The sequence below is a fragment of the Marmota marmota genome, unplaced genomic scaffold, assembly GCF_001458135.2.
Source record: "Marmota marmota marmota unplaced genomic scaffold, marMar, whole genome shotgun sequence".
NCBI classification, from domain to species: Eukaryota; Metazoa; Chordata; class Mammalia; order Rodentia; family Sciuridae; genus Marmota; species Marmota marmota.
This window is the reverse complement of record NW_026000205.1, coordinates 10,736,977-10,753,139: the sequence shown is the minus strand read 5'-3', so window position 1 is coordinate 10,753,139 and position 16,163 is coordinate 10,736,977. Positions and strand designations below refer to the sequence as shown.

Below are 16,163 nucleotides of genomic sequence, written 5' to 3'. Positions count from 1 at the left end.
GGGGGGGGGGGGGGGGGGAACGGTAAAGTAACTAAGACAACTTGCAAGAATTTTCTTAACAGATTTATTTATTTATTCAGGTACTGGGATTTGAACCCAAGGATGCTAAATCAGTGAGCCACATCCACAGCCCTTTTTATTTTGAGGCAGGGTCTTGCTAAGTTGCTCAGGGCCTCACTATGTTACTAAGGATGGCCTTGAACTTGCAATCCTCTTGCCTTAGCTTCCCAAACTCAGTGGGATTACAGTTATGCACCAACACACCCATCTCAAAGAACAGATTTAAGATTGCCTGAAAGAAATCTATCTTAAAAGGCAAGGACTGAAAATACTACAAAGACAGACATAAAGAAAAAAGAGCAAGAAGAAAAAGAGTTTACAGTACACTTTAAGTAGTGGCAAATATCTTTGGTAATACCAAGCAAACTAGAAAAGCCTATTTTGAAAGAGTCTGTTTATTTTTGTTTTTGATGGTTGTTGTTGGTTGTGTTTTTGAGATGAGTCTCACTATGTTGCCTGGGCTAAGCCTCAAACTCCTGGGTTCAAGTGATTCTCCTGCCTCAGGTTCCCATGCAGCTGGGACCACAGGTATGCAGTGCTGAGCTCAGCTCAGAAATCAGTTTTAAGTTTTGTAGGCATAAAGGTCATTTTGAAAGTTAGGAGTATCTTTTTAAAACTTCCCAAGACATTCCAAAAGTACTCCTAACACCTTATTCCTTTAAAATTTACTTTCCACTTTTCATCTGCTTACCTAAGCAGGCATGACCTGCAAATGACATCCAGGGCTCTTCTCCTCGTTCTAATTTGAGGATCATATCAGGTTTGGTGATGTCACATCCTAATAAAGGAAAAGAAGACTTACATTGGTTAAGCTTCAATAATTTTGAAAAATAAAGGTATATGTTCAGTATTTCAAATTAAGATTCTCATTTGTGTAACAGTAAACTGAGAACCTTGCAACAGGCAAGGGAAGACACAATCATCCTTTCAGTGAACCAAAAGGAATTTATTACCTCTTTTCCCTGAAATTCAAGATTACACGCTTTATGTATTTTGAGATGAAATGTATTCTACAAACAGCTTCAAACAGAGTTTTTCTTACCCACAGAGATGAGATGGCAATAGTTTTCCAACATCACATCCATGTATAGAGTCTTCTGAGCAGAATCTAGGTGTTGCCACTCCTCCTGACTGAAATCCACAGTCACATCTTTGAATGACACTGATTCCTATAATGGTTTGAAATTGTGAAGACAACAGATTAACTAAATACTGAAGCCTCCTTGGTCATTGTTTTTGTGGTATTCATATGAAAACTTGTAAAGAAAGACTATCATTTTTCTTGTTTTGTGATTTACACTGTAAGGAAAAAGAACCCACTGAATTTATAAATGCATTGTAAAAACAATTACTGTTAAGCCAGTTTATATCCAAAACCTGTACTGGATTATTGGGAGACCAAAACAAACAAACCATTGTTGCTGCTCAAGAGAAATTATAGCATCAGACAAAGAAAATTTTGTGACTAGGGACTGAAACAGAGCAAACTATAAATGCACATATTTATATGTATTTATAAATATGTTGAAATGAACCCTATTAATAACAAAAGTATTTTTTTTTAAAAAAAGAATGTATGTGTAAACACGAACCTGCAAGGAGTTACAGGTACAGCATAGAAGTATATGTAATATACAACGAATCACAAAAGGAGAACTACCTTTTTCAGGTTTTACCAAGGAAAAATTTTCCCCCTTAAGGATGAATGTTTTATGCAGGAAGAAAATGGTTCTAAGATACTTTCATTATTCAACAATAAAAAAGAGTAAACTGCTCAGGAAAACATTCTCAGATAGCAGTTATACAATCTGGACACAAATGTAATAAGCAACTGAAGGTAATAGGCAACTAAAGCAAAGTACAGGAAAACCACAAAAGCAGGCAGAAATTGGACAGCATATCCTTGAAGGATAGCAACAACAACGATAGGAGCTGTTAATTTTTTGACCTTTTCCTTGAGAATGCCCAAGACCCTGTAGCTCTCCAGGCAGAAAAGCACCACTTAGTTCCTCCATGATGACAGGACAGAATACAGGGGTGGCCAATGAGCTGGAAATTTAATTCTGCAAGTGGGAGAGCTCTAGAAAGGATGAGACTCAATAACTGAGTATAAACTCTTCTAAATCCCTTGGCTAATAGTTAAATTCTGTATATGTTGGAGATATCAGAGTACTTAGCAAAAATCAGAGAGAAAAAAACAGAAAAGAATCTTGAAAATCAGAAGTGTACCTAGTAATATATTTTAAGACTTCTGCTTTTTTGACTTGCAGTATTCCATAACTTGAATAGATCACAGATCAAGCAGAAGAAAACTGGAGTTTTATTGGATTGAGGTATCAGAGCTTAGGATTAACAAAGCAAAAAGAAGGATAGGGATGAAACCGTAGAAGCCAGAGCACCGCAGAAAGTAAGTCCCATAATGTGAGTATACCTCACTAACTCCTTGAATGAGAGCTAACGCATATGAACCCAAAAGAGATCCTCAAAACCAGGGTAAAAAGCAGAACTAGAAGCTTAAAAACCAGGAGGACTGGCTGGGTTGTGGCTCAGTGGTAGAACGCTTGCCTTGCATGCCTAAGGCACTGGGTTCAATCCTCAGCACCACATTAAAAAAATAAATAAAACAAAAGATTGTGTCCATCTACAACTAAAAAAAAAAAACAGGAGGATATATCAGTTCAGTCATTTCACATTGAGGGGAGGGTATAGTTTGACTCCAAGCAAGTTAATTGCCTACTAGAAAACAAAGAAACAAACCAATAGTCCTCAGAAGAACCAATAGATATAATAGGATTCAGATTACTGTATTATTCTGATGTTCAATTTTCTAGCAACAATTACTAGACATGCAAATAAAAAAAAAGGAGTCGGAAAACATGGCCTATATTGAACAAAATGATAATCATAGAAACAATTTCCTGGACTTCAAAACGGCTGTTATAAATGTGTTCAATGAGAAAATGAGAGGAATCCAAAATATGAACTATAAAAAGAGCAACAAATGAAATAGAGAGGTTGAAAATAGCTTTGTAAATAAATCAACAGAAATAAGCAATCCAAATAAAAAGAAAAAAAGATATGGAATAACAGAATCACAAAGATCTGGAGGTCAATTTCAAAGTAATCCAACACAGATGGAACTGGAGTCTCAGGGGAGAGAAAAAGAAAAAAGCATTCAAAAATTATTGGGGAAACACAAGACATACAAATATAGTAAAAATCTTTAACTTATATATTTAAAATGCTTAATGAAACAAAAGAATAAATAGCAATGAAAATCATACTTCCAGATCCTATCAAATTACTAAAAGCAAAGCTAAAATTAATCCAAAATTCAATGTTCAGCAAATCTATTAAAAATGAAGGCAATATAAAGACATTTCCAGAGAAAACATGAGAGAATTCATTACTTGCAGGTCTGCAACATCAAAATTACTAATAAAGGAATTTCTTTAGTGTGGGAGACCAACCTTGCACGTGACTGGCTCACACTCCCCAGCTGGGTGCTGAGGCGCTCAGTCACAGAAATGTGGTAGAGCTTTCCCCACCCTTCTTGGGTTCGAGGGTCAGTGTCTCGTGCATGGGTGTGTCTTGCTACAGCCCCATGGTGAAGCTATGCTCACCTGTTCCTTTGTAATATAACCCCTTGTCCTGTTTAGGATACAATCTTCCATGGAAGTGCCTTATGTGTGTCCCCTTCTCTTACTGTGCCCTTGGGTGTGGCCTATCCAGGTGTCAGTCAACCTGCTGACAGTGGACATCATGAAGACAGACTCAGCCCCCTGAAACTTGACCCCTTGCCTCATTTGAATAGCTTCTCCTCAATAAAAGGGGTCAGCGTGTACTCTCGCTCTCTTTCTGCAGACCCTTTAGGTCAGAGGAGCCGTGAGGAGCCGTCACAGCGACCCCAAAGTAAAAGGTATTTGTGTTTTTTGTGTGGTTATTTTACGCAGCCCAGTCAGCCCAGTTCAACTGGAGTAAACCCTGAGTCTTTTAGTCGTGAGAACAGAAACCTGGCACTTTAGGTTGAAGGTAAAAGCACTGGTTAATTATGATGAGAAATGTTGTATATAAAAGACTACCCTTTTCCACTATTTTAGCATGCAAACAGCCACAGACAATATTGTGTTTCCTTTCTGTCCCCTCCCCTCCCCTCCCTTCCTTTTCTTCCTTCCTATTTTTACTTTGAGACTGGGTTTTACTAAGTTGCTGAGGCTGGCCTTGAACTTGTAATCATCCTGCTTCAGTCTTCAGAGTAGTTTACAGGTAAGTGCCACCACACTCAACTTTGATAATGTTATATTTCAGTAAAACTTACTTATGGATGCTGAAATTTGAATTTTATTGTATTTTTGTATGTTGGAAATGTTTTCCTTTTGAATTTTTCCAAACATAAAAACTATTCTTAAGGTCTGGGCATGCAGCTCAGTGATAGAATATTTGTCAATCATGCGTGAGGCCTTGGTTTAATACCCAGCACAGCCAAAAACAAAAAACAAGCAAAAAGCAAACAAACAAAAAAGAAATAAAAAAAAAATCTTGGGCAGCTGTTTCATTTGTGGGATATAGACCCTTTTAAACTAAACATTTGATTATCATGTATTACAAACATAAATATCACTCACATACATGGCATATAAACCAAAAATGTGAGTCAGTAAATAAAACTGAAATGTTGCAAGATTGATGTATTTTATCTCAAATAACTTAATATTAACTTAAGTAAACTTGATAAGTTAAAGATTACATATTGCAATGTTAAAGTAACCATAAAAAATGCAGCTATAACTAAAGTGCCAATAAATGACTTAAAATTAATTACAACAATGGATTTGATACAAAATACAACAGGATGTAGGAATAGATCACCAAAAGCCGATTAGAAGGAACTACATGCATATTACTAAGTGAAAGAAGCCAATCCGAAAAGGTTACCTAACATATGATTCCAATGCTAAGAATTTCCAGAAAAGGCAAATTTTTGGAGTGGTTGCCAGGGGTCAGAAAGGAGAAAGGATAAATATTTCTTCAGGGCTCCTACATACCAGGTATACCCCAACTCAAGATGAATATTTTATTTTAGAAAATTAACATATATATGAATTAAATATTATAGTGAACTTCCTAAATCCTCAAAAGGCATTTGACAATATTGTATACTAACTCTACAATACAACAGTAAAAATGAAAACAAATAGGAATCAATGTATAATTCCTTAATGATTGATATAAAATATATCTATACAAAGTCAATCTTCTTCCAAAGCTAAGTTAAGGAAATTTAAGCCTAATTTTTTATCTTTCCACATTTTTTTTAGTGGTGCACTATATATAGTTGTACATAATGATGGGATTTGTTGCTATATATTCATACATGCACACAATATAACAATGTGATTTGGCCAGTATCACTACCCAGCTCTCCCCCTCCCCGACTGCCATCTCTTTCTAGTGATCTCCCTTTGATTTTCATGGGATTTCCCCCCACCTACCTTTCTTTTCCTTTTTCCTCTCTAGCTTCCACATATGAGAGAAAACATACAACCCTTGACCTTCTATTTAGCTTATTTCACTTAACATAATAATCTTTAGTTCCATCCATTTTCCTTATGGCTAAATAAAACTCCATTTGTGTATATATACCACATTTTCTTTATGGACACCTAGACTTGTTCCATAGTTTGGCTATTGTGAACTGTGCTGGTATAAACATGAGTGTGCATGTAGCACTACAGTATGGTGACTTTAATTCTTTAGGATAAATACCGAGGAGTGATATGATGGTTCCATGTCTAGTCTTTTAAAGATCCTTCATACTGTTTTCCAACAGTGTAAAAGTATTCCTTTTTCTCCACTCAGGATTAATATTTTAAAATGCCGGGGCTGGGGATATGGCTCAAGCGGTAGCGTGCTCACCTGGCATGCGTGGGGCGCTGGGTTCGATCCTCAGCACCACATAAAAAATAAAGATGTTGTGTCCACCGAAAACTAAAAAATAAATATTAAGAAATTCTCTAGAAAAAAAAAAATTTAAAATGCCAAAGATGCAAACAAACTAAAATAAAAGGATGAAAAAAGATATAATACACAAATACATATATGGGAAATACAATGGGGAAAGATGAACTGATAATGGTAATCAAAAGACAAAACAGGGCTGGGGATGTGGCTCGAGCGGTAGCGCGCTCGCCCTGCATGCGTGCGGCCCGGGTTCGATCCTCAGCACCACATACCAACAAAGATGTTGTGTCCGCCGAGAATTGAAAAATAAATATTAAAAAAATTCTAAAAAAAAAAAAAAAGACAAAACAGATTCTGAGTTGAAGAATGTTATTATTAGAGACATAATAATAAAATTTTATAATAATAAAAGAGTAAACATATCAGGAAAATGAAATCACAAATGTATAGGCACAGAGTTGCAATTGACAAAATTTAAACAAGTTTTTTTGTGGGGAGATACTAGGGATTGAACTCAGAGGTGTTTAAATACTGAGCGGATTGAACTCAGAGGTATTTAAATACTGAGCCACATCCTCACCTCTTTTCTAATATTTTTATTTAGAAATAGAGTCTCATTGAGTTGCCTCACTAAATTGCTAAAGCTGGATTTGAACTCATGATCCTCCTGCCTCAGCCTCCTGAGATGATGGGATTACAGGCATGTACTACTGTGTGTGGCTAAACAAGATTTTTTAAAGGTTCAAAATTGTGATTGGTGCTAATATGTTTGTTGGTAACCGAAAGAATGAAGACTAAGGGAGAAAAATATGTAAAGACTTAGAATATCTAAAAAATACAATCTAAACTCATTTGACATTGATAGAAAACTTTTGGTAATTTCTCAACACATTTTTTTAAGAGCAAGTAGACCATTCACTAAACAAGTCTCAATATAATAAAGATGAATTACATATATTTTCTCTGCAAAAATGGAACTAAATTGGTGTTAGTCAGCTTTTTGTTGCTGTGACCAAAAGACCTGACATGAACTTAGAGGAGGAAAAGTTTATTTTGGCTCATGGTTCCAGAGGATTCAGTCCATGGTTAGCTGATTCTCAGGCAGAAGGATGTAGTAGAGGAAGGCTGCTCAGCTCATGGTAGCTAGGAAGCAAGAAGGAGCCAGGCGAAAATACACTCTTCCAGGGTGCACACCAGTGTCCTTACATCCTCCAGCTAAGTCCCCACCTCCATAGTCTATTTGGCCATCAATAGATTAACCCACTGATGAGGTCTGAGCCCTTATGATCCAGTCACTTCCCAAAAGCCCCACCTGTAGACATTGCTGCAGCGGGGATGATGTTTTCAACACATGAACCTTTGAGGGGCATTCCAGATCAAAGCCATAACAATTAGTCGTTTTTTTGTTTTTTTTAAAGAAGATTATCTAGAAGCAAGTCCCAAAGTTTAGAAGTTAAACAATATACTTGTAACTAACCAACAGAATCAAAGAATGACCAAAATGAAATTTTTATAATGTTCTGAACAAACTAAAAATAGATCAAAATTTGCAGATGAAGTTAAAACAGGCTCAGAAACTTTTATGTTTAAATGCTTATACTGGAAAATTAGAATCCTCTAAAATTAATAATTTAGACTTCTATTTTAAGAGGCTTGAAAAATGTAAATTCAAAGCAAGAATAAGGAAATATACAAGATAAAAGCAAAAATCACTGAAATGGAAAACAAACAATAGGGAAGAAAACAATGAAACTTGAAGCCAAATCCTTTAAAACCCCAAATACATGTAAATTAAATACTTCTAAACAATCAATGTGTCAAAAAAAAATGACAAAGGATGTGAGAAAATATACAGTATATACACACACACACACACACATTTAGTTGTAGATGGACACAATACCTTTATTTTATTTATCTTTACGTAGGGCTGGGGATTGAACCCAGGGCCTCACATGTGCTAGGCAAGCACTCCACCACTGAGCTACAACCCCAGCCCAAGAGAAAATACTTTCAACATTTGAATGAAAATAAAAATGCAGGGCTGGGGCTGTAGATCGCTTGCCTGGCATACGTGAGGCCCTGGGTTCGATCTTCAGCACCACATAAAAATAAATTTTTAAAAAAAATGTGCAAAGGAAGAAAATGTTTAAAAGAAGAAAAGAAAAATGCAATGTATTGAAATTTGTTGGCGGCCAATAAGGGATAGTATTTACAGGGAAACTTACAGCATTAAAACCGTCTACTAGATAAAAAGGAATACCTTAAGTCAGTAAGCATGCACATGTATAATACTAGGAAAAGAAGAACTAATTAAAATCAAATTAATGAAACAAACAGAAAAAAAGAAACAGAAAACACTGGAGGACTTGAATAAAAACCAAAGCAAGTACTCTGAAAAAGTCAATGAAACTGACAAATCTCTGGCCAATGATTGAGGGGAAAAGAGAGACACAAATTACCAGAAGAAAAATGAAAGAACCACTGTGACAGATTTTTCAAATACCAAAAGAATAAAAGACTATAACTGGAAAACTTTATGCCAGTAAAGTTTATAACTTATATAAAATGGACAAATTTCTAGAGAGACACAAAACTACAAAAGCTCAGTGAATTAAAAAAAAACTGATAACCTCAATAGCCTTAATTCTATTACAGAACTAAACTAGTAGTTTAACATATTCTCATAAGGAAATAGAAATCTCCAGATTCAGATGGCTTCACTGGTGAATTCTAACATTTGAGAAAGATTATTTTAGAAAATAAGAAAATACTTCCCAACCCATTTTATGAGGCAGGATTAACCTGGTATTAAACAGAAACTATAGACCAAATCCTGAATGAACCACAGATAAAACAACCCCCCCCCCCCTCAAAAAGCTACTTTAACAATGAATTAACAAATTCATCAAGCAATATATGCAAAAGTATTATATTATAATCAAGTATAGTTTATCCTCGAACAACTAAGTTTACATCTCAAAATCAATGAATAGCCAGGCATGGTGGCACAAGCTTATAATCCCAGCTACTTGGGAAGCTGAGGCAGGAGGTTCACAAGCTTGAGCCCAGTCTCAGCAATTTAGTGAGACCCTGCCTAAAAAGAAAAAATATAAAGGGCTGGGGATATAGCTCAATGGGGATGTGGTTCAGCAGTAGTGTGCCCCCAGGTTCATTGCCTAATACCGCCAAAAAAAAAAAAAAAAAAATCATTGAATGTTATAGAAATATAGGTATAGAAAAAAAAACAACAGATGTAAGAAACTTGAACAAAATTCAGCACCATTCATGATTAAAAAAAAAATCAGCTAACTTCTTCAATCAAATTGTAAAAGAAAATGAAAAACTAATAAGGGAGAAGCTCATACAGCACTTGCCTATCATGCAGAAGGCCCCGGGATTCAATTCCCAGCACTACAAAAAGAAACAAACACAAAAATAAAAACAAATGTGTATGCATGTGCCCCCCCAACACCAATTGAAAAAAAATAAAAAACCCTATAGAATTACTATCACTACTTAAAGTAGTGCCTGAATAAAGACTGAATACTTTTCACATATGTCAGACACAAGGCAAAAATGTCTGTTCTTGGGCTGGGGTTGTAGCCCAGTGGTAGAGTGCTTGCCTAGTACTTGTGAGGTACTTGGTTTGATCCACAGCACCACATAAAAAAAATAAAATGAATAAAACAAAGGCATTGTGTTCATCTATGACTAAAAATATTTTTTAAAAAGTTTGTTCTTCCAACTTCTATTCAACATTGTACTGAAAGTTCTAGACAACATAATAAGGCAAGAAAGAAATTTAAAAATTACTAGAATAAGTGGATTTAGAACAGTTGCAGGTCAATATACCCACCCCACAAATTAACAGCATTTCATATACTAGCAATAATAAAATAGAAAGTTGAAATAAAAACGAATATCACTGATACTAACACTTAAAAAAAGAAATATCTAAGGAGTAATATAAAAAATTTGCAAAACTGATACACTGAAAACAACAAATAATTACTGAGATAATTTTTTTCCCTTTTCTTTCCTTCCTTCCTTTTTTTGTGCCAGGGATGGAATCCAGGGCCTTGTGCATTCATGTTAGGCAACTGTTCTACCACTGAGCCATATTCCCTGCTACTCAAGAGAATTTAAAGATGATCTAAATAGAAAGAGATGTGTATCATATAAATGAATTAGAAAACTGTATTATCATTAATGATTATTTGTTCTTGAATTTAAACTATTGAACATTTTAATATTTTCCTCTCTCTAAATGTGTTAAGCATAAAATGGGAAGTTACTGGTACGAGTTTGCCTATTTATTGCCTGTTCTGGAAATAGTGGTGATAGTTATACAACAGTGCTAATATACTGAAAGGGACCAAATTACCCACTTAAAAATAATTAAAATGTTAATTTTATGTTTTATATATTTTACAACACTAAGAAGTTAAATGAAAAAGCACAATAAATAAAAAGATGTGCAAGCAAGCACTATGGGGGGCACTTGGGGAACTGAAAAAGCAATAAAGATGTTAAATGGGAAATGAGAGAGACACCCAAATAAAAATGGTATCATTGAGGAAGGAGGGAACTGTGGTATAAGGAACAGGATTTGCCATGAAATGGATTTTCAGTAGGAGACATTTAAATCATATCAGCTATATTAGCAGGTGGGTAGAGGCTGGGGCCATAAGCAGTTTGAAAAAACATAAATGACAGGATGGGCAGGGAAGATACTAAGATAACTCAAACACGTGCATGAAGTATCTGTGGAACATGTAGGTGTTGTGTAGTTGGATGATGGATATAAAGTTTGGATTCTCAGGATAGAAGTGTAAAACTTATTTAGGCTTCATTAAAATAATATGGTTCATTATGAATTGGGAACAATAAATGAAAGAGAAATAAATTAACATATAATCTGGAGAATATCAGATTTTAAGAAAGGTCAAGACATAAAGCAAATTCTCTGAATGAAACAGGAAAGATTAGTGTCTTTGAAACCAAAAGCAGAATAGTTTAAGAGTTATACATCTAGTTCAGTTGATGGTCTATGCATTTACACTTATTTCTTTCTATATTCAAATACAAAATTAGAAGAAATTTTAAAATAGGAATAAATCTATAACATCAGTATTCTAGAAATCATGTTATTAGAAGGCCATAGGTTTTTCCTTCTGTATTAAAGGATTTACAAGATAAACAAGATTCTCAGTTCTTTGTACAAGTTGCCAATCATCTCTATCCTCAAAGCCTCAGGACATGACTTCTTGCCACTTACTGATACCACTCTATCAATTTTAAATCCATCTTTACTCAGATCTGTGAATGTGACAAAGGTTTTATCTTCTTTTTAAAATCTATATAAGGGGCTGGGGCTTTAGCTCAGTGGTAGAGTGCTTTCTTCACACAAGTAAGGTACTGGGTTCGATCCTCATCACCACATAAAAATAAATACATAAAGATATTGTGTTCATCTACAACTAAAAAAAATTAAAATCTATATTCTCATTAATTCAAGGAAATGCACTTCTGTCCCTGTATATCTTCTGGGAGAAGACTGAGAAAGGAGGAAATGGGGACCAGTTTTCTAAGAGAGAAGACTGGTGGGACAATTTAGGACAAGAAATATCTTTGTAACAATAACAGAAGTTTCAGAAAGGAACCATCACCTCACCTGAGCCATGATTTTGAGATCTGCAAGAGAAGACCAGTCTTTCCTTTGCACTCCTCTTTAGAAAACGGACAATTTCTAAAACAGCAAAGCTAAGACAGAGGAAAAAAAAAAAAGCCACATGAGACTACACATGCCTAACAGTTCTCTATACTTACAAATCAATTAAAACTATTTCCATTTTTGGGCCCTTGTCCACTCTGCACATCCAACATAAATATAAGGAAGAGAATGGTAACTTAGAAATCTTTCTGCCTCAGTCTCAGAGGATATTCCAAAGATGGTGAGTGAAACAAAATTCTGAGTCCTTCATTCTAAAATAGGATTTTCTAAAGCTGCTGACGATAAGGTTTGATACCATTAATTTAACTTGTACCTCAAGAGTCTGGGGAAGCTGAGAGGAATGTGTCTTTAAGAGATTAAATTATGGGCTGGGGATATGGCTCAAGTAGTAGTGCGCTCGCCTGGCATGCGTGAGGCACTGGGTTCGATCCTCAGCACCACTTAAAAATAAAATAAAGATATTGTGTCTCTTTTTTTAATATTTATTTTTTTAATATTTAAAAATAAATATTAAAAAAAGAGATTAAATTATTTTTAGAATACTTTTCTAAGGGGAAAAATGTGGGTGCTTCCTCTTCATAACAAACAAGGGTCTCCCACATTCTGATGCCATTAGAAACCAAAGTGGTGAGAGAATTCTTGGCAAAATGTGCATGTTTCCAGGATTTGTAAGGGCAAATAACTGAGATGGATAATTCTCAACTTAGCACTTGATGAGGACTATACGGATGGAGGCTGCCTGGGTTGTCCTGGATCCTATGCAAGAGGATTAACTAGACAAACAGGATCCACCAGAGCAGGTGGGCCATTGCATGTCCAAAGGAAGCACCAAGGGAGCAGCTGGAGAAGAGGCTGTGCCCATGAGAGACAACTGTATCTGGAGGTTTTCAGAAACAGGTTCTCTCAAAAGATAAAAGATGACTTACGCTAAATTATAGTAGTATCAGTCATGTTGGCTTCATCTTGTCTCTGACTTTTTTCTTTCCCAGGTCCCAATCCATTGGAGCTGGAGTCTATTCACCTACAGGGAATAAAGCGGAGACAAAATAGAGGTTCGGGAATTAGAGAATAAAACCTGATCTTGAACCCTTTCACACTGCACACCACTTCCATCAAGTGGAAGAAAGTTTTTGCTTTTGAAACAAATTTGAAGTTTGATTTTTAGTTCATTTAGCTAAGTGACTATTGTGAGATTGATCTTGTGTGTAGATGTTTGACAGATTTTATTTTTTATTAAGAATATCTAAAGTAATTCTTGAACCTTCCAGGAATTCATAGGAAAGGAAAACAAAATTCAGCCAAATAGAAATTTTGAGAGTGACAGTTATGGGAGAAAAGTTTTTCATTCTCTTTTGTTTTTTTAAAGAGTGTATTTCCAATGATAGAACACCATTTGTCACCTGTCAATAGGGGGTTTCCTAATATACTATCCTATCTGAAACTTATTTTATCTCCTCTCCATTTAAAAAAATCTCTACTTATTTTACTTGTCTAATTGCCAGTGTTAAAAAAAAAAAAAAAAAAAAGCAAAACAGCCAGTATTCGGAGAATCTAAACAATGCATAAGTAGTCAGTACCCGGTTTCTCAAGCACTCCATCTTAGTCACACAATAAGCCACATTCATAGTCACTGTGGGTTCTGTACACAAAATACTTCAGAAATTAGACATATTACCCACTGCACACTCATCATCTCCTAGGCCTCCCCCTGTCACGTGCGGTCTTGGAGCCATAACATACTTCTATACAAAGTAACAAAATTTCGCTCACAATCCCTTCACTGTCTTCTCTGCAAAGTAACAGTTTGAAACACAATCGACTCGCACCTAATTTAAAACTTAGACACGCAGAGACCCTATCACTTTCATAAATAATCGGTTGCATATCACGCATTGTAACACACCCTCCTCGTCCCTTGCCCACAAGAATAGGCACCAAAAAAACACAAACTGAATGCCAGTTGTGTGCCAAGCTGCCTTCCAGGCGTTGGGACTTCCTAGTGGAGAGGGGAGGAATTAAAAAAAAAAAAAAAGGCAGACAGAAATCTGCCCCCGCAGAGCTCACACCAGCCTCGGGGTAATGGTTCCCCTCCTGTCTTCTCTGGGGCCTGGACTCTCTCTTTCCTCCTCGGTCTCCTCAGTCCAGGTCCCTTTTCCCTCCTTCCTCTCCCCACCCGAGCTCCCACCTTCCTTCTCGGCCCGCCGAACGGTCCCCATCATCACCCGCCCCCTCAGCACCCAGAGGACCCAAGAGCCTCACCTTCGGCCACTGGCCAAGAGTCTGCGCCTGCGTATTGCTGGGCGCTGTTTCCCAGCGGTCTCGGCAGCGCATTCCTCTGGGCCTCAGACTAAGCGCGCCTTGTCGACATCCGGGCTTTTCCAGTCTTGAACTACATTTCCCACAGACCTTCGGGGCCGCTTTCAAACTTTAATCGCAGGCTCCTCTTCGGAGTCTAATAGTTGCCTGGCACAGAGTGGTGACCTGGTCTAGGTGAAGGAGACTCTCGGGTTGAGGAAGCCAGGAGCTCCCTGGGTGCAAAGAGATATGCGCCTGGAGTTAATGCCTGTGTACCAGGGTGTGTGTGTGTGTGTTTCCGAAAGGAGGGTAGTGGAATGAGGGGTTGACCGGTGCGTGATTGTGCTCTTGTCTATCTGCTCAGACGAGGGACCTTTTGGGTGACTGTTTTTAGCTATAATGTGGGGTGTGTGACACTGGGACTTAAGACCATCCATCATATGACAGAGCTGCTGTGACCTACTGTGATAGTGACTGACAACTTCTTTTCTGCAGTTCTAGGTTTAATTTTTGGACAAAGGAATTTGTTGAAGGAAGATGTCCTAGTTGATGTGTGTGCCAGTGAAGACTACAGCCATTCATAGGTCGAACAGAGTAGTTTTGCAATGTATGCATGACTTGATGCCTCTTCACCAGGTCACCCCTGCTTCTAGAGCTCATCCTGGTGTTTAACACACAGAGAAAAATCAGTGAATGCCTGCCTAGTAACCGGTTTTAGATTTTTCTTGGGATCAGTATCTCTTGAATTCCCTGCTGCTTCTTTCCCCTCCAGCTTTGTAGCGATGTGGACTCCAGCTGCAGAGATATGGTCATCAAAATAGGAGTCAGATATTTGAGTGGTAGAATACAGGTTGCAAACACAAATCTCTTTTTGGAATGAAACTTTTAAGGTTGGAAGTGTATCTTAGGCAGAGTTTTATCAAGACATGATGAAGAGAGCCTAGGAATAGGATTGCTTCCTCTGAGGATCTCCCTTGTTCTACTGAGGACAAGTTTCATGTTTTAGAACCACACCATTCCAGGAGCTCTCTCCCCAGGAAACTGGTGTAAATTTAGAGAATGTTTCCAGTTCAGGATACCAGTGGCATTGGCCTTTCCTTTGGATACTAAGAGGTGTTTGCAGTACTCCAGCATCTCTCTTTCATCTGCATGTGTGTAGAAGACAATGGGAGTTTGTGTAATGGTGAAGAATCTCTTCAAATATAGCTAGTCTGGGCGCTCCTTACCATTCCTTTGGCTTTCCCCTCTTCCCTTGAAGTTCTCTAAGAGCTCCGAAGAAAGAGAAACATTACCAAAGATATCTGGTAGAAGTGACACTATGAGACTTAAGAAACAATGCCTCAGGAGGTCTTGCAGCTTTTGCCCTTGTCTTCTTCCTGCCCTGAGTCCCACTACTGTGAGGCCAAGAACAGCTTGAAAATAAATGATCATTTGCAAAGTGAGGTCCATTTGACAGCAACAACTGCCCAATATCCCAGGGAGACCATCTAACCTCCTCCAAGCCAACGACTGCTATCACATGAGTAAGATCAGCAGAACCACTAAGGTATGCCATGCCCAAACTGCCAACCCCCAGAATAATGAGATCATTGTTTTAAACCACAATCTTCAGATGTGGTTACATAGCAATAGAAAATGGAAACAGGTGTTTAACTTTCCAGGCTTTTTTCTCTTACTTACATTGATAGAATTGTATTATTCAACCTGTTTTGTAAAGTGATTTCTCTACTGATGTTATATCTTGAAAATATTCCATATCTTTAACTATTTTCCAGAATTTCACATTTTAGTATTTTACGACATGGAGATCTGGTAATTTATTTAACCAATAGCTTTCCTGAGAAACTTCTTGCTGACTCTCAAGTCTTGCCCATCTTTACATTCCCTTCCAGGTCCTTATGGGCAATGGGCACCTGTCATTTCAGGAGGATGCAGACTCAGGAATGTGGTATAGATTTCTTCTAGGTGAAATATGAGTCACTCATTCGTAGGAATTTGTTCAAGGTATGATTACAGGACCTATATATATTTATTTTACTTTCGCTGGGTCTCCTTGATTGCAGTGTCTCTTTTCCCCCTTTCTAATTCAAATTCTGTATTACTTTCTTCA

The 16,163-nt window shown here is 37.0% G+C and overlaps 1 protein-coding gene across 1 annotated transcript in view; it reads right to left on the bottom strand.

The window, feature by feature from the left end:
• Znf567 (zinc finger protein 567) overlaps positions 1-15,247 on the bottom strand; it is a 19,988-nt gene extending 4,741 nt beyond the window's left edge. Inside the window, exons 1-5 of the mRNA XM_015497148.2 lie at positions 14,018-15,247; positions 12,685-12,779; positions 11,699-11,787; positions 1,103-1,229; positions 752-838 (exon numbers count right to left, since the gene is read on the bottom strand). Of these exons, the coding sequence (XP_015352634.1) occupies positions 752-838; positions 1,103-1,229; positions 11,699-11,707 (223 nt within the window). The 5' untranslated portion in view covers positions 11,708-11,787; positions 12,685-12,779; positions 14,018-15,247. The remainder of the gene's footprint in view (positions 1-751; positions 839-1,102; positions 1,230-11,698; positions 11,788-12,684; positions 12,780-14,017) is intronic.
• Between the last annotated feature and the right edge of the window lie 916 nt (positions 15,248-16,163).